The 24630-nt window shown below is 46.1% G+C and overlaps 1 protein-coding gene across 2 annotated transcripts in view; it reads left to right on the top strand.

The window, feature by feature from the left end:
• Positions 1-24630, top strand: part of BRD4 (bromodomain containing 4) — a 1521397-nt gene that overhangs the window by 1248946 nt on the left and 247821 nt on the right. For both annotated transcript variants that reach the window (XM_069603884.1, XM_069603885.1), the window contains one exon: positions 19708-19838. In XM_069603884.1, coding sequence (XP_069459985.1) covers positions 19708-19838 — 131 coding nt within the window. The remainder of the gene's footprint in view (positions 1-19707; positions 19839-24630) is intronic.

The following is a 24630-nucleotide window of genomic DNA, read 5'->3' as shown; positions in this document are numbered from 1 at the left end:
ATGGACCCAGGATGACCCTAGGGTCAAGATTCCTAGGCTGTTTCCCCCTTCTACAGATGCACATGACCTCACTGAAGAGGAGCAATACCTCCAGGAAGATGAGTGGTTAGGTGGAGAGGAAGAACTTGAGGAGGAGAGGTTTGAGGAAGACCCTTACACTAGCGCAGGAGCTTTTGAAGAAGATACAGCTACCTCACAGCCCTGGCACTCCCCATCAGTGCACTCAGACCCTGATGTCTTTCATCCTTCTCCCAAGGACTCACCTATTGGGAACACCTCCCCCATAGATGACCAGCCTTCACTTAATGCACTACTGCGCAAGGCAGCAGCGCATTTTGAAATAGACACAGGGGAGACTCTTCCGGACATAGACTTTGTAGAAAAAGTTATTAAAGAAAAAGCCTCGGTCAGCCAGTCCATTCCGCTCCTGGCTTCTATAAAGAGAAGAATAACTCCTTCCCTTTCCAATCCGGCCTTAGTCAGAGGGGTCAACCCTCGGATAGAAAAGCTCTTCAGCCCTTCGTCTTCTGACCCTTTGTACATCAGGGGACGTTCTATTCCGGACTCTCTGGTAGTGACTAACACAAGAAAGAGAGCGGGGGTACCACTATCTACTAGTGAAGCACCACCTGACAGAGGGCAAAAAGCTCTATGCACTTGGGAAGAGAATAACGACCTCCGCCGCCTTCTCAACCAGGATCGCGAATAACAATTCCCTACTAGCTAGCTACGCAGATGCACAGTGGAGCAAGCTGCGCAGCGAAGCAGAGGACGCACCAGAACCCCTGCGTTCACGCCTGTTGGCTACTATATCAGAGGGAACTCTTGTAAACCAGGGCATCGTAAAGAACTCCTTAGATGCCGCAGAGACAGCTGGCCGCTCCCTGGTTCAGGGAATACTTCTCAAACGCCATGTCTGGCTGCGCAATTCGGGATTTAAGCCAGAAACTCAGGCTTCCCTAATAAATAAGCACATAGAGCAAACACATCTGTTTGGGAAAGCAGTTGATGAGGCCCTAGAACATGCGAAGGAGGAGTTTGATACCATCAAGACTCTTGACCAAATTTCTAGGCCACCTAACAGACGCAGCTATGGCAATAGACGCTCCTTTCGTGGCCAACGCCAACAGCAAAGCCAACAACAATTTTACTCTGCTACCAACTGGCCCTCTAACCAAAGCACCCAGTTCAGTCAAAGAGGCCAACGTCGTGGCAAAGGAAGAGGGCGCGGCTCCAGTCCAAAAGGCCCCACGCCCAATACCAACAAATGACCCAAAGATTCGGGTCCCCTCCCATGCATCACCGGTCGGGGGCCGGCTAACATCGTTCCTTTCAGCATGGGAGGGAATAACGTCAGACCGCTGGGTATTATCCACCATAGCCCACGGATACTGCATCGAATTCAACGGTCCCCATAAATACAGACCCCCACGGAACCGACGCATGACACCGGAACACCTCACTATTCTTCTTCAAGAAGTAGAAGAGCTACTGAAAAAAGAAGCTATAGAGGCTGTCCCCCTATCTCAGGTAACAGAAGGTATTTATTCAGTGTACTTCCTTGTACCCAAAAAGGACTTAACCATGCGCCCTGTATTAGATCTGCGCCCAGCGAACAACTTTGTCAAACCCCAAAAGTTTCGTATGGTGACCTTGCAGGAAGTAATCCCATTGTTATCACAGGGGGATTACATGACAACACTAGACATGAAAGATGCATACTTTCATATTTTAATGTTGCCAGCGCACAGAAAATACCTCGGGTTCAAGATAGAGAACAAACACTACCAGTTCAGAGTACTACCCTTCGGGATAGCATCTGCACCAAGGGTATTTACAAAAACACTGGCAGTGGCAGCGTCCCACCTGCGCAGATTATCCATTCCGGTTTACCCGTACCTCGACGACTGGCTCATAACAGGGGATTCTTACGAAACATGCTTCTCCAATACCCAAAGGACCGTAGACCTTTTGTCCCAACTGGGCTTCTCCAACGAAAAGAAGTCCAGCTTAGACCCCAGCCAAATCAAACAATTCCTAGGGGCTCTAATTCGAACAAAGGACGGCCTCGTCTTCCCCTCCAACGAGAGGGTCCAAAACATGCTGTTTCAGATCCCCCAATATGTGGCAGGTCGAGAGGTGACGGTACGCAAAGCAATGCGCTTGCTAGGGATGATGGCGTCATGTATTTATTTGGTACCTCACGCGCCCAATGCAAGAGTGGCTCTACAGCCAGTGGTGTCAGGCCAGCGGACAATGGGACGATATGGTGGTGGTCTCGCAGGCCTTGGTTCTCTCGCTACGGTGGTGGACAAAGGAAAACCTGTTATTAGGGAAAACTTTTGCCACACCCGCAGTGGAAGCCACTCTAACCACAGACGCATCCCTTACAGGATGGGGGGCTCACCTATCCCATCAGACTGCTCACGGAGTGTGGACTCCGAGTTTAGCATCCAAGCAAGAACTATTAGCAGTGTTCAAAGCACTGAAAGCCTTTCAGGAACACTTACAAGGAAAGACAGTGATGGTCCTCACAGACAGCACCACAGCCATGCACTATCTCAACAAGCAAGGGGGCACTCACTCTCCAGGACTGTCCAAGCTGTCCCATAATATATGGAAGTGGGCTCTCAAACACAACATGTTCCTACTATCACAACATGTACCAGGGGAACTCAATCTGCTAGCAGACAAACTCAGCAGAGACTTCCCCCTACCCAAAGAGTACGAATGGCAATTACACGAAAACATCGTCTTAGACGTCTTCACGCAATGGGGTTTCCCGGAAATAGACCTGTTCGCAACCCTGGAGAACTCACAATGCCAAAGTTACGCCTCCAGGTACCCCCAGAACCAGTCCAAGGGGAACGGTCTGTTGATTCAATGGTCAGGGAAATTTGTTTACGCCTTTCCCCCGACTCCCCTCCTCAACAAAGTGGTGCACAAGATGCACCAAGAGCAGGTTACCATGACACTAGTAGCCCCAATGTGGGCCCGGCAGCCATGGTTCGCTCACTTGATGGAGATGTCCCTATCTCCCCCAATGAAACTTCCCTGCCCGTACAACATGCTGTCACAAGACAAGGGCAGGACACTGCATCCATGCCCTCAGACCATGAACTTAGCAGCCTGGCTCCTGAGATCATAGAATTTGGACATTTACATCTCCCTCAGAGATGTATGGACATCCTCAGGGAAGCCAGAAAACCTAATACTCGCCAGTGCTATTCTAGCAAGTGGAAAAGATTTGTCATCTGGTGTAGAAGTAAGAACATCAACCCGGTTGACTGCTCTGCCACTAACATTATTCTGTACTTGACCCATTTACTGGATTCAGGTCTAGTGTTTAATTCCATTAAAGTCCACCTAGCGGCACTTTCTGCATACACCACTTCCCAACTTAAAGTGTCGTGGTGGAAGATACCAGTTATCAAGGCCTTTATGGAAGGGGTAAAGAGAACACCCCCCGATAGCTAACCCAGCTCCCGGATGGGACTTAAACGTGGTACTTTCTAGACTCATGGTCACTCCTTTCGAACCCATGCACAAGGCAACTCTTAAATACCTCATTCTTAAGACTGCTTTCCTAATAGCTATCACCTCCATTAGGAGAGTAAGTGAACTACAGGCTCTTTCTGTACTAGACCCCTTCGTATCAGTTCACAAGGATAAGGTGGTTCTTCGCACACACCCAAGATTTGCACCAAAATTCATCTCGAAATTTCATGTAAACCAATCTATAGAACTACCAACGTTCTTTCAAAACCCTTCAAGCTTGGGAGAAAAAAGTCTGCATACACTAGATGTACGCAGAGCTGTCATGTTCTACATGGAAAGAACCAGATCACTGAGAAAGACTAATCAGTTCTTTGTCTCGGTGGCAGCAGGAAGAGAAGAAGATGCAGTCTCTAAGTCCACTATATCTAGATGGATTGTACAATGCATCACTCTCTGTTACACTCTTGCTAAGAGAGAACTACCCTTCAAGCCAAGAGCACATTCCACTCGAGGCACTGGGGCTTCCATAGCATTCATTGCAAATGTTCCCCTTGAGTCCATCTGCAAAGCGGCTACCTGGAGTTCTGTGCACACCTTTACAAAACACTACTGTCTAGATGCACACTCTAGATCTGACTCCCAGGTGGGACAGCATGTGATTCTAAGCAGATTAACAAACATCAGAAGACAATGCATTACTTACCGTAAAAGCATTTCTGATGGTTGTATCTGCTTAGATTCACATGCGCCCGCCCTTCCTCCCCGCTCAGATGGAAGGAACATAGACATCCTCTACTATATTTCTCTTTTCTGTACACTCACGTCTAGAAGGCTCCCTCAGGGCAGAAAAATACAAACAGAGGGACCTTGACGCGTGAGGGATTGTGGGTACAACGCACGTCACTATAGGGATAGTGTTACAGACACGCCTTGTCGACGTCCCCTTTTCGACTACGAAAAACAAAATGCAATACTCCGCAGTGACCACTGGATGTCGGACCTATGCACAGCATGTGAATCTAAGCAGATACAACCATCAGAATTGCTTTTACGGTAAGTAATGCATTGTCATATATGTGTGTATCTATATTTGTATGTATATGTATATATGTGTATGTATAGTATAATTTTAGATTGGCCGGGCCTTCTGGCCGGCCTACACAGTAGAGAGAGTGGGGTCAGGGTGGACATTTCATTTCTTGGAGAATGCCTTTCCCTTTCCTCTTTGTTCCCTGGGTCTCTTCGTCACCATTTATGTCATCAGCTATGTAGAGGACTCCAGTTAGGTTTTGTCCTGTTTCCTGGGCCAAATTCCCTTGGAAAGATAAACACTGCAAATGTAACCTGTGTTAAGCCTTTAAACACGACGAAACGGTTTGTGCAGCTTGCAAGCTCCTGTGCCCGAAAACTCTAAAGGAGCGCTGTGTTAAGCGGTGGGCGCCCTACGGAATGTCGCAGGCGAGTCTGATTCTCCTGCTGCCACAACCGCTGATTGCGACGAGGGGCTGAGTGACGAACAAGCCTCTGATCCGGAGGAGATTGACCTCTCGGCAGAGCATTCTCGCTCCGCTTCGTCTGTCCCCAGCCCGCTAGGCAAGACTCGGGTCCTGCTGTGGGGAATGTACACTCCAGCAACGTAGACAGACGCTAAACGTACAACCCCAGGGATGTCTTCGACAAAACAGTAGAAGCGGTCCATAACGCCAATGGGCACACAGAAAACTTCAGCCTTGCCTGCTGATCTTCAAGACCACGCTCGCTCTGCCTATGCTGCGCACATCCTCCTCTGGCTGTTCTTGATCTGAGAACTCCGAGGATGACGAATAGGCGTCCCCTATGTTTTTCGCCCCTGGGGTAGGGGGTACGAGGTTGGGCAGGGCTGTCTTCGTAAGGAAGGCACTTTTAAGCCTGTGGAAGGCATCAGCCACCTCTAGGGAATTGTTCTTCCCTGTACTTTCGCCCGGGGGAGTAGAAGAGAATTTTCTCTTCCGGGCCACTTTCTTCCCCTTCTCACCTTTTCGCAGAGGATCTTGTGTGGAGGTCCCTTCTCCGGGATCATCGAGCGTGCCAGCCTTCTTGCCCAGTATATCTTCCAGGACTGATAGCCTGTCTTGCAGAGGTTTAACTCCCAGTGCTACGGCTTGCACCAATGAGTCGCCCAGAACTCTTTTGAAGCTCTGGGAAAGGTCAATGTCCTCTTCCATACCTTCTTCCAGACCTCCTTCACTCCCCTCACTCCAAGCTTCCTTCTCCATGTTATAAGCCATGGAATTGTATGTGCTGCGACGAAGGCTCGTGGGTGAGACACTCAGCCTTCCCAGGTAAAGACACCAAGGGTCTGCCGAAAGTTAAAATAAATGCTCTCTCCCCTTTTTTTTTTTTTTTTTTGTGATTACTCCAGATGAGAAATGCCTCTGCTGGTCCCAGGCGAAACGCTAGTTAAATAGCGAATTCGCGTATATCTGGGATAGGAAACGAGTGTGGGAAAGGGTCTGCCGTTCGCTTATACGGAAAGGAAATTTCTGAGCGCGAATTCGCGCTCCGCGTTTGTTTCTAAGGTTGGTTGGGCTTGCTTCGCCTACTACGCGAACCCAACCACCCGAATACGCGATGCCGTGCGGCCGCTGCCTGCGCCCTGAAGCGAGTGGTAGATCACTCGCGGGCTCGGCAGGCGGCCGCTCGGTTAAGGAAACACCTTGGGGCAAAACGAACGCAAATTCGTGTCTCGTCAGTTAAACTTGAAAAACGCACGAACGCTACGGCGCCATGACATTAATGCGCGCGTTCTATGTCAATGCAGAAACAATAGCATTAAGACAATTCCTGCGTGTACTTATCTGTGGCTCCGCAGCAAAAAAGAAGAGGAAGGGACCCAGAGTTTCAGGGGTTTATAGTGAGGAAGATGGACTGATTGGACATTGAAAGAGAGGCTGGGGACTACTAGACAGAGAAGCCTCATGGGAAGAGTAGTTTGTGATGTTTTGGAAAGATGATGTTTTCATATTTCCTTTTTTCTTTGTTATTCAAGTAAAAAAAAAAAAAAAAAAGTTATAGATGAAAACAAAAGAAGATTTTAAAAGCTGTGGTTAGCAGTAATTAAAGAAGAATAAGCATAATGCTCGCCTCCGGTCTTGTCATAGAATTACGCAACCGCATCTTGCGACTGGGCAGCCTAAAATTAAGGGCACTGCCCCCAATATCCACCCACCTGTCGCGACGCATCGGAAAAAAGCGTCCACGGCCGAAAAGACCCCGGTTCCACCGAAAGTTGTCGCGCAACCGGAGATCTGAACAGCAGAACTTTCTGATTCGGAGGTGATTACTGAGAGTATCTCCAGGATCATTTTGGCGAATTCTCAGAAACAAAAACCCAAGGATTCATCGAAACCCAAGGACAAGCACAGGATTCGTCAAGATCCAAGGATAGGCCGAAGGATTTACCGCAGCCTACGGAAAGGCCCATAAACAAAGGGACACAAGTCAAACGTCAGAACCCCAAGAAGACTTTTTTCGGAAGCTCCTGAAGGGATTTCTTCTTCGTTAAAGAAGTCGTCTCGACGTTTGCAAACGATGATCCAGTAGAAGAGCCGTTTCTACCCCTGGACCGCTTTGGCTCATCAGTTTGGACCAAAGAAAAATTATAAGGATGTATGGACAGACAAGGGAGGTTTGTGGAACTCTCTGAGAAGTTAACACCCAAGAGATCTAGTGAGGAAAAACCCCCGCTCCTTGTGGTTAAGCTGCAGAGGGTCTTTGACCCTACTCAAGATGATGAAGAAGAGGAGTACCATTACGACCTCACTGAGGAGGAGGCTCAAAATCAAGATGCCTTTATCGACTCTGAGGAGATTCATGGAGACCTCACTGAGGGTTGGGGAGTGGACCAGCATTCCATTGATCCTCGCCCTTGGCAGTAACCTACTCCAATGCTGGAACCTGATACCTTGTGTTTGGACTTCCCTCAAACCACCCCCACTTGACAGGCCTCCCCGGTGGCCGATCAAATGGCTTTCAACACCATATTGAGAAAAGCAGCAGAACACTTCAACATTGCTACTCAAGAAGCTGTTCCAGAGGCTGCTTTTGTGGAAGACATTTTGAAAGAAAAAACACCTGCCAGCCAAGCTATTCCTCTACTAAATTAAATTAAGAAGAGATTAGCCCCTTCTTTATTAACATCTGCACTTACTAGAGCAGTGAATCCCAGGGTAGAGAAACTTTTCTGACCCTCCCCCTCATGCCCCCTCTACATCCGGTGTCATTCTACTCCAGATTCACTAGTTGTTACAACTACCAGGAAAAGAGCACGGGTTCCCCAATCTACTGGGGAGGCACTCCCTGACAATGTAAAAGAATGTATGCTTTAGGGAAATGGATCAATGTGGCAGCGGCTTACTCCAGTTGCACCGGAAACAATAAAACTTTGTTGGCCAGCTATGCTGATGTGCAATGGGCCAAGCTAGAGGAGGGCCTTCAAGAAGTCTCGGAGCCACTGCGAACCAGTCTGCTCTCAACAGTGGCAGAGGGCAGGCAAGTAAACCAAAGTGTGCTAAAAAAAATACTTTGGATGCAGCAGAGACAGCAGGAAGATCTTTGGCTCAAGGTACCCTCCTGAAAAGGCACACAAGGCTTAGCAACTCTGGGTTCAAGCCAGAAACCCAAGCTTCATTTATAAATAAACCAGTGGAGGAGATTCATTTATTTGGGAAAGCACTGGATGAAGCCCTCGAAACTGCAAAAAAGGAGCATGACACGCTTAAGACTCTGGAGCAGATCACCCAGAGACCTTCTCAAAGAAGGGGAAGCGGGAATAGACATTCCTGTCGTGGGCAACAGTTCCCTAAAAAATCAATTCAGCTCGGGGGAAAACTGGTCCTCTTCCCAAGGAACCAGCAGCTACACCACTCCATACCCCACAAGGGGGCAACGACGTGGTGAAGGAAGGGGCTGGAATTCTCCCCCTCAAGGCTCCCGGCCTCAGGCCAGAAATGACTCGCAGTTCCAGGTCCCCTCCCATGCATTCCCGGTTTGGGGCCGCCGGCTTACATAATTTCTTCAAGCATGGGAGGGAATAACTGCAGATTAGTGGGTACTAAAGACCTTCTGCCACGGATACTGTATAGAATTCTGCCGTATCCCACAGTGCAGACCGCCACGAGCAAAACACCAGAACATCTGCGCATCCTGCTACAAGAAGTTGAGACCCTGCAGGAAAAGGGCGCCATAGAAATCGTACCTCTTCTACAGGTAAACAAAGATATTTATTCAGTGTACTTCCTTGTAACCAAAAAGGATCTTACCATGCGCCCTGTACTAGATGTGCGCCCAGCGAACAAATTTGTGAAGCCCCAAAAGATTTGCATGGTCACTCTGCAAGAGGTAATTCCACTGCTCACACAGGGGGATTGCATGGCAACATTGGACATAAAAGATGCATACTTCTGTATTTCAGTGTTGCCAGCGTGTTAGGCAGAAACCTGTGCAGTTCCCTTAGGGACCACTGCAAAAGATTTAATATTACAAGTGTTGGCAGTAAACCCACTTGGTAGCAGTCTGTACCACCCAGATTTACCTGGTAGCTGTGGCTGAGCAGTCAGACTTCCCTCAAGAAGAGTTAGGCAGCATGCAAAGTATATACAATAGGCACTCAGATACAACAATACAAGCAAACGCTGACCAGAGCTTTGGTATCAAACTATATAATTATTTATTTAAAAACACAGTTTGAAACACTCCAGCACTCTTATTGTAAAATATTCTCAACAGTTACTATTGTAATATGTACACCCCTTTTTCCTTATCAGATAAGTCACAGTAAAACACCACTTATTTTCATACAGAGGTGTGCGCTTAAATAGATTGCACTCCAATAAGTTTGTGAGAAAAGGGGGGGAGAAAGACAGAATATGGAAAGGTACACCACTCTAAGGTTCAGGAACACTACAAGCAAGGCAGAAGAGCAAAAGTCACTGGTGAGCCAAAGTCCAAAGGCTGGGCCCACTCTTAGAGAGAGCAGAGCACAAATGCGCCCAAGATCACACAGTTACACTAGGCTTAGAAAGTCTTGCAGAGGGTTCAAAAAGAGTTTAGAGAGGTTTAGGAAAGTTTAGCCAGGGTGTCCCAGGCTAACCCAGGTTCGAAAGCCGGGGGCTAAATCTACCCCGTACAGTCGGTAGCAAGGGAAGCCAGGCGGGACACGGTACCTTAAGTGGGAAGGATCCTCCAGCGGTGGCAGTTCCTGGTAGTGGGTGCAAGTTGCGTCGTCGCCCAGGGGAAGAGAAGATCTCGACTTGGAGGAAAGATGAAGGTCGTTGCACTACCAGGGCAGAAACCAGCCGCAGAGTTTTCCGGTTAAAGGTGGTACCTTTGTTTCGCGGTCGTGGTAAAACGTGGTATCCCGGTTGCCGGGGTGCTTGGCACGGGCAAGGCGGCCACAAGGTACGTCGGGAAAGCGAAAAGACGGTGAAACTGGTTATCCCCACCAGTCAAAGGAAGAAGACTCTCCGGGAGATCTCCTCTGTCGTTGGGAAAAGTGGTGAGGCAGTCCAGGGCTCCACCGGTGGTGGTGTCGTGGCAGGTCGGCTCAGCTTCTCCCTCGTCGGATTCTTAGGTCCTGTGGCGACTTCTGAAGTTCCAGTCCCCAAAGCCCTGCTTTTATGCAGCAAACCCCCATTCACTCAGCCTAGCTGTTACTCAAACATGCCAAGTAGTGAGCCGGCCGGCTCACCACTTGGGCCAATCAGGATGGAGTGCGACTTGAGTTGCCTAGGCAACTCAGTCCAGGGTGCCTAAATTTCTCTCCACCCCTCCTAAGTACCCCAGACAGAGTGGCACCACTTTGGAGGGCTTCTGTGGAGAAGCCCTCCAAAATTTGGAACAAAGGGCTCGACTTGGGTTGGAGTCGCAGAAGAGAACACAAACGCCCTTTTAGAATCAAGTTTTGGCAAAAAATACCAACCGGAGAATTAATATTAATTAAATAAACCGGCGGTATGTTCGAGGCTACCGTAAATAATTAAATAAAGATAGTAGCCTAAAACAATGGGAAATCCCATAGGAAAATATTTGCGGTTGAATATAACAAGTAGTATCCACTGCCACCAGCCAAAACTCAATCAGGGGGCACGGAGACGTGCCCCCTCGACTAACAGACCCTGGGGCAATCGAATTGCCCCAGCCAGTACGTCCACAATATGATGGTTTGTACTGGTTCTGTTCAGAATTTAAGACTAGTTAAGTCAATGGTGACTTTACATGCCCTAGGAGACAGTCAGTCCCAGGGTATGGAGTCTATACTGGGGGGTCACTATGACACCCCTGTGTCACTGCACTGAGGGTGCTGTGTAACACACATCACAAAAACACATGAAGCCCTATGGAGTAAAAGACCCCATAGCCCATTAAACACTTCTAGATTCAAAGAAACGCACTCAAATCATGTCCAAGAGTGAGGGTAAAAGAGTCTCACTCTTGGCAGGAGAAAAAAATAAACCCCAAAAATCCAGCAAAGCTGCTGGGGGACTCACTAGGTTAGGAAATTCAGCCTAAACAGAGATTTCTCCCTAACACAGCGCACAGAACATACCTCAGATTTATAATACAAGACAAGCCTTATCAGTTCAAGGTACTACCCTTCGGCATAGCCTCTGCACCAATTTACAAAGGTACTGGCAGTGCCAGCAGCACACCTGCGCAGGCAATCCATTCCAGTTTATCATTACCTCGACGACTGGCTCATAACAGGGGACTCCTCCGAAACATGTCTGTCAAATACCCAAAGAACTATAGATCTTCTATTCAGTCTGGGATTCTCAATCAACAAGAGGAAATCCAGCCTAGACCCCAGTCAGGTCAAGCAATTCCTAGGGGCTCTAATTCGAACAAAGGGCGGCCTGATCTTCCCCTCCAACGATAAGGTCCAAAATATGCTGTTGCAGATCCCTCAATATGTATCCAGTTGAGAGGTGACAGTACACAATGCTATACGACTGTTGGGAATGATGGCATCATGCATTTATTTAGTTTGCGTCCAATGCAGGAGTGGCTCAACAGCCAGTGGTGTCAGGCCAACAGCCAATGGTACGATCTAGTGGTTGTCTCGTCAGCCCTCGTTCTCTCACTACGGTGGTGGTTGAGGTAGAACCTCTTGAAGGAGAAATTCTGCACCAGCCCTGCAGTGGAGGCCACTCTAACTACAGACGCATCTCTCACATGGTGGGGAGCTCACCGGTTTCAACAGACAGCGCAGAGTTTGGTAGTCAGACATACGATCCAACCACATAAACCTGTTGGAACTGTTAGCAGTAATCAAAGCACAGAAAGCTTTCCAGAAACAACTGCAAGGAAAGACGGTCCTGATTTTCACAGACAGCACCACATGTACTATCTGAACAAGCAAGGGGGCACTGACTCTCAAGGGCTGTCCAGACTGTCCCAGAACATTTGGAAGTGGGCTCTCAAACACATGTTCCTGTTGTCAAAACATGTTCCGGGGGAACTCAGTCTTCTGGCAGACATACTCAGCACAGGTTTCCTACTACCCATGGAGTTCGAATGACGATTACACAAAGACATTGTCTCCGTCTTCGCAGAATGGGGCTTCCCAGAGATCTACTTGTTCGCAACTCTGGAGAACGCTCAATGCCAACATTACGCCTTCACGTACCCCCAGAACCGTTCCAAGGGTAATGGACTCTGGATAACATGGTCAGGGAAATTTTTTTTACGCTATGACCCCCCCCCCCCATGCCCCCCGACTCCCCTACCAATGAAAATAGTGCACACGATGTACCAGGAACCAGTAACAATGATATTGGTGGCCCCCATGTGGGCCCGCCAACCAAGGTTAGCTCATTTGATGGAGATGTCCCTATCTCATTCCAATGAAACTGCCTTGCCAGTACAACATGTTTTCGCAAGACAAAGTGGAGAAACTTCAAGAAACATCGCCCATGCCCGCAGACACTGAATTTGGCGGCCTGGCTCCTGAGGTCATAGATTTCAGGCACCTGTTACTCCCTCAGAGATGTATGGACATAATCAGTGAGGCAAGAAAACCTAACACACAATATTGCTATTCCAGTAAGCCGAAGTGTTTTGCATCTGGTGCAACTTTAAGAGCATCAACCCCATTGACTGCTCTCCTAGACCTATCGTCTTGTATCTGACTCATTTACTTGACTCAGGCCTGGTCTTTAACTCTCTAAAAGTTCACTTAGCTGCTCTTTCAGCCTACACTACAACACAACAAAAGGTGTTGTGGTGGAAGATACCAGTTATTAAGGCTTTCATGGAGGGAGTAAAGAGAATTCACCCTCCCATTTCTAACCCAGATCCCGGATGGGACCTTAACGTGGTTTTGACTAGACTTATGAGGTCTCCTTTCGAGCCCAGGCATAAAGCAAGTCTCAAAGATCTCACCTACAAGACTGACTCTTTAATAGCCATTACTTCCATTAGGAGAGTCAGTGAACTACAAGCGCTCTCAGTTCTAGACTCCTTTGTTACAGTTCATAGCTAAGGTGGTTCTGCGCACGCACTCTAGGTTTGCGCCTAAATTAATTTCAAAGTTCCATGTGAACCAATCCATAGAACTACCAACGTTCTTTCAGAACCCCTCAAACATTGGGGGGGGGAGAGAAGCCTGCACACACTGGATGAACGCAGAGCAGTCATGTTTTACGTGAAAAGAACTCAACCACTAAGAAAGACAAATCGGTTTTATTTCGGTGGCAGCAGGTAGAGAAGGAGACCCTGTCTCCAAATCTACGACCTCTAGGTGGATTGTCAAATGTGTCGCACTCTGTGACACTCTTGCTAAGAGAGAACTGCCCTTCAAGCCTAGAGCGTATTCTACTCGAGGTCCTAGAGCTTCCATAGCATTCATTGCAAATGTTCACCTAGAGTCCATTTGCAAAGCGGCACTTGCACGTTCTCAATGTCACTGGGCCTAGTAAGATCGTTGTTTTGTTCTCCCCTGTCCCCCTCCCTTGCCACGCTCAAACACCTGTGTACGAGCGCAATATAAATAAAATATCATATCATAACCTGGAGTTCTGTACACACCTTTACAATACACTATTACCTAGACACTCATTCTAGGTCTGATTCTCAGGTGAGACAGACAGCACTAAGACATCTTTTCACTACTGTTCTTTCTCACAACCCACCTCCAACTCCGGGTACTGCTTGTTAGTCTATGCAAAGCATGTGATTCTAAGCAGATTAACAAGCATCAGAAGTCATGCTTTAATTACCGTAAAAGCATTTCTGATTATTGTATCTGCTTAGATTCACATGCACCCACCCTTCATCCCCACTTGGATGGAAGGAACATAGACGTTTTACTACTTTCCCTTTTTGTTCTCACTCGCGATAGTCATAAACTCCCTCACGGCAAGGGCAGTAGGCCCTTCCAGTTGTATAATGATTCTCAGTGCAAATCACTTAATAAGTCAACTGGACAATATACTTTTGGTGAATAGTGGAGCACTTATTCTAGGTGCAGTAAAAACCCAAAACTACTTTTGTCATAACAGTTATACTAGTTCAGTAAAACCCACATACTTGGTTTAACCTCACCATGAAGGTCAAAGTAAAACCCAATTTTACACTTTACTGAATGACTCCGGTATTCTAGGTAGGCAACAACCTAATACAGACTTATTAAGGACAGGCTAGCAGCAAGTTAGGGGAAACAATACCCAGTTGGGGGACACTCATACAATTATCCTCAAAGGACTAATCTGGTGATGCCAACACTTTATTTTTGGGAAGAGGCACAACCTAATCACAGGAGAATAAAATACCTTCACGTCTACTTTCTATTTAGACTGCAAAACAGTTACAAAGGAAGAAAAGATGTTAACCATACTTTTAAGCATAGTGCATCAGCTAGAATAACTGAGTCAGTCAGTAAAGTGTGACATTGGGTTTTACTTTCCCCTTCATTGTGAGGTTAATAAAGTATATGGGTTTTACTTACCTTGTGTTAGCTGTGTGCCTTCCAAAATAAGTTACAAGAGTTACTGCTTAATTCAATCTGGGGTTCCTTGATTTCAAAAGCACCTGTAATTGTATATTACATCCTTAGGTTTTACTCACCTAGTATAACTGTGTTATGACAAAAGTAGTTATAGGTTTCTACTGCACCTCATTATACAACTGGAAGGGTCTACTGCCCTTGCATTACTGAATGTAAGAATAGGCTTGACCTATACTGAATGTGTATGAAAAGGTTTTGACTTGCCTAGAACTACTGTTAGGTACTTCAAATAAGGTCTATACTTGGGTCTGTGTACTTTCAAATATAGTGTTGTGTTTTTATACTGGGATTTCATATAATGTTTTAGTGCTTAGTATTTCTGTGGATCATTTGTGTTACAATTTCACTTGTACTGATTCTACAGCCCTCTCTCCCTCCTAAGATAAGCCTGGCTGCTCTGTCTACACTACCATGAACTCTGGTCGTACAGCCTTATACTAAGAGTGGAGTCTTGTGCTGCCTCAGTTGAATGGTTTTACTAAACCCTTAGTTGGGCTTCCAAAAAACTGTCCTAACACAGCCAAATAACCCGGTCATTGGATTCCCTGTCGTGGTGATTGAAAATAAGACCTCAGAAGGGACCTTGCAGCCGGGATCCACGAACAAGGCTCTAGGCAAGGTTTCCCTTGCAGCTAAATGCGGTTCTGCAGATTTGGTGCCTTTTCATGGAGCACAGAATAAAACAGAAAATCGCGATTGAATTCTCGTTGTTGTAAAGATCCAGCACTCTGGTGAGGGTGCTTTTTGGACTCGATTTGTGTCTCTGGAGATCCACCAGGATGCCCACGAAGTTTCAGTGAGATTCCGAAATCAGAATACCATGCACCGCACAATGGCTCCAGGTCCCAGGGTTTTGGGGTATTGCAACAACGCATGGTCGCAGCAACGCGTGGGATGGCTCAAAATACAGGTCTCCTTAAAAAATGTGGGTCTCATTAGGCTGTTGATCGGGGTCGTCGTTTTCGGAGGCACCAGGATGATTGGAGGGAAGAGCTACAGCAGGCTCCGGTTACACAGCAGGCCCTCCGGTCGCTGGAAATGGTCTCAGCCGCTTTTCCTTCATATTCCTCTTCGGTTTAAGTTCCAGTGGTCGACAGATCTTCAGCTTCCAGGTTCGCAGTATTTATCAGGAATTTTAGCACAACCTCTGCATTCTCTCGCTGCATTTTACAAGAAGGGGCGGTCCGGTTGTCCAGTCAGGACAAGAAGGGGCGGTCCGGTTGTCCAGTCAGGACAAGAAGGGGCGGTCCGGTTGTCCAGTCAGGACAAGAAGGGGTGGTCCGGTTGTGCAATCAGGACATCCTGCCCCCCACTGGGATTTGTCCACATTCAAGCAAGGCGTAAGACAAAGGGCTGGGGAGTTTTGGACTCCTCCCTTACTTCCTGCTCTCACAGAGAGACTGACTGGAGGCTGGGCGGGGAGTACAGGGGACTCCCGCTGAAGACAAAAATCACACACAGGAATTTCCCACCCTGGATGTCAGGGGAAGGAACAAGAAACAAGAAGAAACACTAAAAATGGCGGGGGAAAAAGACCTGCCCATTTTAGTAAAAAGGACACCCGTAGGTCCCTTTACTGCAGCTGTGAACAAAAGGTGCACCAAATTAATACAATTTATCACTGCCACCAGCCATTGAAGGTAAGCTTGTCACTGTAACAGAATTGTTAGTTTTAACATGGAAGGGGATACATTGCATCTCCCCAGCACTCCACATAAGGTGGGGTGTGCTGGTGTCACTTAACAAAATTTAAAAGGGATCCAAAGAGCCTTTCTACCCTTGGGAACTGTAGTTCACTCAAGGTTAGCACATGAAAGTTAAAAGGGGGGAGCCCCTAGGATAACCCAGCAACAACAGGCACTTATTGCCAGTAAGTTGTTAAAGGGAATAACTATAAAAAGACACTATGGAGAGTCTTAAAAATGACACCCATAAAAAGAGTTCAAGATTATGTGAGTGTGGAAAAAGGTTCCCACTCACTGAGGTATTAAGGAAAAATATCCCTCTAATAAAGCAAAATGTTCTGGGGTTGACCCAGTTCAGGAACATTCACCAGTTCTGTGCAAATAATACCCAACAGATACCTTGCGATAACAGTCGCTATTCTGTGTTCGTCGCCAGCTAGTGGTGTAACTCTCATTCCGGTCGAATGTCAGCCTCCCAGCTTCAAGGGATCCTGTTCTGGAAGGTTTTCAACTGCGACTGGAAGGACGCCTCCATCAACTGTGCACAGTGGCAGTCGCTGGACCCGCGTTCCACCGTCTGGTCAAGTGTCCTGAAGAGGTCTTCATCAGTGTCTTCTGCATTTCATCGCCAAAGTTGCACTCTGCTCCTTGAACTGACCAGAAGAATCCTTGCACCCGCCACTCCTGGGCACCTCACTCGAAACAACGGCTGAAAATCCTACCTCCAGCATTCCCCTCACTGCCACCCCCGTGCTCTGGGAAAATCAGACTCAGGAGGTCAAGAAAACGCATTGCATTTGTCTCTCCACCGTCCTCCCCATTCTCCTTAGCATAAACCTTAGCTATTCCATTCCACTGCTTTTTGATTGTCGCGTGTAAAACAGTTGTGCCTGAAAGATAGAAACACGTTTTTACTTATCAGTAGGTTTTGTTGAACATCTATCTTCTCTAGAACTTTTCACCAACACAATAACACTTTGTGGAGATAGGCATTGCGACTCTTGGGCACAAAGCCCCACCCACTCTTGATGGGGCTTGGACTTCTGATCTTAAGGCACATTTCTTATGAATATATGTTTATAACTAAGTGTTGTGCTATATTATCACCTGCTTGTTTCATTTCCTAGTGTGTGTTTTGGACCTAGAATAAATATAGTATTTTTGTACTTGCCTGTGTAATTTGAATTGTGTGCTTCACTGTGTGGACTCATTGTGCACCTCATTTTCACACTCCTGAGAATAGCCTCCGGTGCTCTCCTCTGCTACATTGATTGGGTTTTGGCTAACATCTCGGAGTTACCCCATTAGGGTGGCCTCCTGAAATCTGTCCACCGGGTCAGATTCAAGAAATCCATCTTAACAGACATCAATGGAACGGCATACGTTCTGCTGTTTTGAACCTTTCCTGACTTTTGGTGATATGTTTTGCCTGTTTGCTCCACGTCCCTGTTTTAGGGGCTCTGATCAGTGCCTATGGCTATCAGTGCTGGAGATCTATTCTCCATAGCATTCTACATTATTCTTTTCCTGTAGACCTCAGTTTCAGTGAAGTGCAGTAGGGACTCGTTGTTTTTAGCTACTTTGTGTTGACTTGCATGATGTGCCTGCATACTTTGGTTCTAAGACCCCTATGAAGGAGAGCAGTCTGCAGAAGACCAGGAACGTGTTATTTGAAGATCGCCAGCAGATATTTCTTCCCTTGCACCACAAGGCCCTCTATCTCTCTGCAGGTCTCAAGAAGACCTTCAACAGTGCTTTAACCCCTGGACCAGTAGGAACAACCTGTCTGACCTCTGGTTGAAGATCCAGACACTGGAAGCACTCTGAATAAGCAGGAACAGGAAGCCATTTCTCCTCGCTGTTAGGAAATATTGTCTTTTAGCAACATTCCCTCCATAGTTTCCTATGGTACTCCATTCATTTTGTTCTGTTTTTAATGCTGTCTGGACTTCTTAAAGGGAAGCAAAGCCTTCAGCTTCACTTCCCTTTTGCTAATTTGTTATGGGGGAACCGAACAGTCCTCCAGACCATCGGTACTGGGAAACTTTGTTTCCCTTTTGGAATTTTTCTGTTTTTATATTGCACTCTGCATCTTACAATATAGAGCAATGGAGATTCTTTTGTGTCACCCTAGCATTTTACACAGGGATCTTTTGGTTGCTTTTGTATGCACATAAGGCCAGTCTGGTGGCAGCAGTTACATTTTTACCAGTTTTTAATTTTTTTGTGTGCACATTTGCATTTACCGCATATGGTTACTAAACGTGGCTAGTGCCCTAAAATAGCTGTGCCACAAGATTTTTCACTTGTTCTTTAGCCATATTGAAGTTTGGCCTTCTTCCTGCCCTATTAGGTCAGGAAAGTTCTTATAAGTTCAAAGCTACAGGAATCGTGGACTAGTAATTGGGTTTGTGTGGCCAGGAAGGGGGCTGGCTCTGTATAGTTCCAGTCCACATCGGTGGTGTCAGAAAACCTTGCTGTGGGACAAATGTGAAACCAGTAGTTGTCCCTAATTGGACAATACTGGTTGTTTGAATGGTGCAGATCTTTACCATTGTTGGGCTTGGACTCGCTTCCAGCTTGGATTTTGGATAATAAGAGAACCTCTCTGGCCATTCCTTTGTACCATCATTGGAGCCAAGAATCCCTTGAGGGGAGTACCATGCTGAAGAACTGAGGATGACTATTGAAGTGGGTCATCAGCCTTCTAGTAGTCATCTCGGTGAAGCCCTGCTCCTTTACCTGAACTCCGAAGACCCTGACGGGTGCTTCAGCCCTTGGACTAGTGAAACCAACTAGTCCCAACCCTGTCTCGAGGACCCTTCCCTTCGGAGCCTTCGGAAGTGTCCCTCACCTTCACCCTCTATAGGATAACATTGAGAACAGGTCTCTTTGTCACCTTATTCCATTCCACTCATCTTGCTCCAGGCAATTTAGATGTGACGGGGAAGAGGCAGTAAGAGCCTATGCTACAAGCCACACAGCAAATTAAGCAATTTGCATCATCCGGTCTTCCTGAAAACCAATTAAATAGTTCTTTAGTTAATGTTCACTGTTGAGATCTGGATTATCCAGAGGGCTGACATCCTCCCTCTGAGTTTGGCAATAGTATTTACAGTGCTATGAAACAGCAGGAAATGTGGTAGCCATCACTGCATACAAACCCTGATCTAGTGGAGCATGGATTAGTATGTGCTTTAGCAAATCTGTAGTAAAATGAACATACCTTTTTAACTTTGGGGGTTCAAAGTTAAGACTCCATTTTATTTTCTTGACCAACCTTTTACACTGGTATCATGGGGCTTTAATCATATGTTGCATGTTTTAATCTCTTGATATACAGAGAGATATACAAAGAGTGTGTTAGCAGCATCACTTGCAAATGTTTCAGACCTTGGTCAGTGATCCTTCATCTACATCATCTGCAACATATTTTACCATGGCACTGTATGCTCACATTATATCTGGTTTATTTTTCAGGATCCGAAATGAAACCAATGGAGGGCGGAAGGCCTGCGATAAGACCTCCAGAACAAATCACACTGCAACAGGTGCATCTTGAGAAGGAGAAGCAAAAACAGGAACCAAAAACCCCTGTGGCACCAAAAAAGGTAACAGTATAAACTTTTGCATTTGAAAATGTTTTATGTGCCCATCACAGGCAAGTCCTATTCCCTTCATCTCACAAGTAGTCCAGTTAAGTCAACTATAGTCCCTCAAATGGTGGGAATCCTAGTCGACTACTTCACCTGGACCTCCCAAAGCACAGCATCAACATTGACAATGCAGACTGCATTTTTACTTTTCCATCATGGGATTGTTACGTTTATAATTTAAGATTTCTGTTTATGGTTTGAGCAGTATCTAGTATACCTTTTTAACTACTATAATGCCCCTTCCCCATAACCCACACTTCTTATTGTGTAGCTGGTGACACTACCTTTTATACAGTGAACAAAAATGCACCCTCCTAGCACCCTGCACCAATGCAAAATTATAGGTTCTATTTTCAGTTTATGGAGTCCCTAAAATCCTAGGACACATACGTTGTATTTAGACTTTTTTGTTTATCCTTCTCAAGTTGTGTGATTTCCTCTCAATCAATTTTTTGACCGTTCAGTTTCTCCAATATTTCTAAAACATTATGAAGGGTTTTATCCCCTTCCTAAGTCGTGACTCCCCTGTTGAAGCAGTGCAAATATGTGCTGGCAAGTTAGTAAAAGAACGCCAACATATCCAAGCTTTGATACCTTTTACTGGACTAACTGAAAATAATATGCTGAGATGATAGTTCCATTAACTTTTTAAGCCCAGAGACTTCATCAAATGGTGGGCACATGATAAATGAGCAACAAAGAACATCGCACAGAGCTGGACATCACTATTACATAGAAAAAAGACAAGGCTCCTCCCAATCCTGCATGGCCCCCATTATCTAAAGAGCCATACGATTGGAAAGGAACAGACCTACCCAAACGCTTCTCACTCAGCAATTACATTTCAAGAAATCCCACGTCATTCACCCACTGTTGTCATGTAATGTGTCGTAATAAGTGGAACCTAGTAAGAAAAAAAGGTGCTGCTCTTGCAGAGAAATTCCCAAAGAACTCCATATTTTCACACAACCAATTCCCCTTTTCCCCCCATACTGCAAGATATGTCTGCATTGTTGATGCAAGGAATAAGAAACCTCTTGATGAGCAGGGAAATGTACTGGGGAAGTTAACATGCAGTGCAGAAAGTCTTGCATTTGGACAGGCCCGTCCCCCTGCATTTGCAGTCTTTCGCTCTCCAGACTCTGCTCACCTGATCTGAATGCTTCTTAGCTTATCTGCATAACCTGTGACATACTTTTAAATTCATAGGAACTTCCTTTTTTATGTCTTCTACCATTAAGATTTTTCTAGACCCTAACTTTAGCGTGTATAATACAAATACACCCCTTGGTTGCCGGACCACTTGCACTATTGCCTGACTTTCCAAGGAGTAAGAGTGGATGAACAGTAAAGGAGTTCCTCTCAAGAGCAAGGTAGAAAGAGTGATTTGTGTCATCTGCGACACCTGCACCTTCTGAGTGTCATAGACAGTTCAAATGTTTTCATTTCTATTTGTGGGACATAGGGTTATCCCATTTGTCTTTTTTTCAACCTGCTACCTAGCTCAGTTGACCATAACCCCTGGTTAGTGCTATCGAATGTTGACCCCCGCCCCCAGTGTTTAATCACTTACACTGGTCTATGCACTGTTATATTACGAGTGGTTCCCTAAATTCCAGCTATCTACTATCCCCCAGGGACTTCCTAACTGTCCCTACTCTATCCGAGGGTTAGTGTTCTAATGGTGAATTCGGACAGTGCCTTGAACTTAATCAACTCTTCTCTTCAACTCTCTCACCCTCCATCAGTGTCCACTGATGTTTCACTCCTCCTAGTTCTCACATCAAACCTTTGTTTAGTACTCCACTCCTCTTCCCCTCCACTTCCCGCCTGTGCTGTTACTCCCCTCCCCATACTATTACTCATGTATACGATTTGACCATGGCACAATTGTTCGCGGCTAAATTGATTGTGGTTAATTCGGCCATTAGACAATTTTGCCCTGGCCAAATTGGACCAAATTTAAACACCCCACCTCCCCAAAACACTCCCCCACCCACCTGCTACTTACCTTTTACATGTCCGCTTTTAGTCCCTCTAACATCGGATCCGTCCCCTCCAGATCAGACGCTGCAGGGCCCGCTTTTCTTTTTTTGTTCCTGTGCCTCTGGAAACACGGGGGTGGGCACCCTTGCAACCCACGCTCCCCATGTTTGGTATTGATTAACCAAACTTATCGCTTACAAACTATCGAAAGGTAGTGGATGAATTTGGCCAGATTTACCATACAATCGTTTGTAAATTATCAATTTGGGTACTACCTTTACTCCCATGTTAGGAAATATTGACCTTTTTAGCAACATTCCCTCCATAGTTTGTATGGACCTCACATCTTTTTACATTGTTTTTGAACCTGTTCTGACTTTTTGTTCTGCCGGTTGCTCATTTGGTTTGGCAAAGGTAATCAGTCCTTCAGAATATCCGTACTGGGAAACTATATTTCCCGTTTATCTTTTACATTTTTGTGGCTTCTTAACATTGCATGCAGCATCTTACAAATCAGTGCAGTGGGGATACTTTTGTATCACCCTAGCTTTTTACACTTGGGATTTGGTTTTATTTTTATATGTGCCTAAAAACAAGCTGGTGGCAGCAGATATGTTTTTACCATGTTTGCGTTATTTCTAGTGTGCATATTTGGGTTTACCGCGTCTTAACTACTAAACATGGTTAGTGCCATAAAATGGCCATTCCAGGACTCGTTCACTTGTAGTTTGCCTTCTTCCTGCCTTGCCAGCTCAGGAAATCCCATATAAGGTTACGTACTTGCCCGGGAAAGCTGCTGCTTTTGCCGGCTACTGATGCTTTTGTACGTGTGGCCCAAGAAGTGGGACTGTCTGGTCCCACTCATCATCCATATTTCCAGTGAGTGTAGGTGTGGGGCATGAGTGAAACCCACAATTGTCCTTGATTGGACAACTACTGGCTGTTTGAATGGTGCAGATCCTTACCATTGGTGGGTGTAGTAATTAGGTTTCTTTGTTGCTTGTGCAGAAGGATCAGAATGCTAAGTGAGTGACAGAATCTGGGTTGTGAGAATGTTGATATATGATTCGAGGGTTCTATGTTGGTCAGTTGAGAGATGTAAGCCTACCTGGGAGGATGCAGGTGTATATTGCCCTGAACCCAGATGTTCTGGACTTTTTATGATTATCACAATGTACTGGAACTTAAAGAAGTTGCTGGAACATCAACCAAGGTCAGTTATATGTGGGGAGACCAGGACACTACATTGGCGACGAGGATGCAGGCTGTGCTGGGGTGACAGCATTGAAGATGGCACATACACTTCCCCCCAACCCAAGTAGGGCGAGCGATTAATGCTGTAGGCGCAGAAGGGCCCAGCGCAAGGGGCACAGGTGCAGAAAGTAAGGGGCTGCACCAGAGCCAGGGGCCAGCAGGCCTGTCACTAGTAAGACAGGTCAAACACAGAGGAAATCAAGAGACTTAGAAAGGGCTGAGGGCCCACAGACTGGTATAAATATGGGATTTAGTAACCCAGGCTGCAGCATGGAGGGCTTGGTGCCCAAGGCAGTAGCAATTTGAAGAGGCCTGGGGTCTAGTCGCCTGTATAATGAGGAAGCCATGCTGTGCAGCTGGGGGCTTGGAGCCCAGGGCAGTAGCATCAGAAGAGGTTGGGAACCTATGCTGCGCCTAGATGTTAAATGGAAGATTGGTGGCTAATGTGCAAAGCGCACCTGGTGCAGAGGAGGGTCCTGGGGGCCATTCCAGCATTTCAGCAGGTTTGGATCCCATACCTGCACCCAAGAGACTTGTAGCCCGTGAATACAATTGGGGGCTTGGAGCACATGGCATTGCTGGAGGGGCATAGTGCCCAAGTCAGCACTTGCAGTGATTAGATGGGCTGGGAGCTCATGGTACAACATTGGAGGGGCTTGGAGCCAGTCCAAATGAGATTTTGCTGACAATTAGAAAATGCTGTACCTGAAGGTTTCACAGGATCCATGAGCTGGATGATGCTGTGTCGCTGTGAGTGTTTTGTTTGGGAACGGCTCCTGGAGGCATTGTGGTGCTTTTTTGCTGCTGTCTCTGCCCAGTGTTGCCTTTTATTTCAAGGAGTTGAAGAAGAAACAGATGCAAATTGCTGAAATGGGTATTTCAGAGGTACTTTGAGTTAAAGGGGTGGACTCCTGAGTGGGGTCGTGTCCCCAAAGGTATTGTTATTAAAAGATGTGAATGGCAGATGCAAGAAACGGAATGTTTTGTTTTCTTTGCCTTCGAGATTTTGTATATTATGGTATAACAAAGAAAGTTAACTGTTGATAGATGTCATGTGAGGCTTGTTTTTGATTTAGACATCCCTGTGTGTAGCTGAGAGTGTGTGAATGCATGAAGTGGGAATGTCGTAGCCTCTTAACACAATACAGGTTGAAATGCAATTTTATGTGAATTACATGGTAGATTGGAAATTAGTATAGCAATGTTTAGTTTGCTGTACTATTTATTTATTTTTTCAGTTTGGCAATTTTTTTAAGAATAGGACGTAATGCATTTGACTAATATTTGTTTCCACAGATGGACTTTAAAGTGGAGTGGTTTGGTCAGAATTTCAAAATAGGTTGTTGAAGAGTTTGTCTGCACTAATATTTTTCCACAACCTTTGGGGACTGTTCAAAGGACTTTTATGCTTAATTTTTGGGGAAGGATTTGTTTTGTGTGCCTATTTTTATAGAACATATGTACCATTGTCGGAGAACCAAATAACTTAGAGTTTTTAAAAATGTTA

The sequence above is a fragment of the Ambystoma mexicanum genome, chromosome 3q (genome assembly GCF_040938575.1).
Source record: "Ambystoma mexicanum isolate Mex_15411 chromosome 3q, UKY_AmexF1_1, whole genome shotgun sequence".
NCBI lineage: Eukaryota > Metazoa > Chordata > Amphibia > Caudata > Ambystomatidae > Ambystoma > Ambystoma mexicanum.
This window is presented reverse-complemented; position numbering and strand designations above follow the sequence as displayed.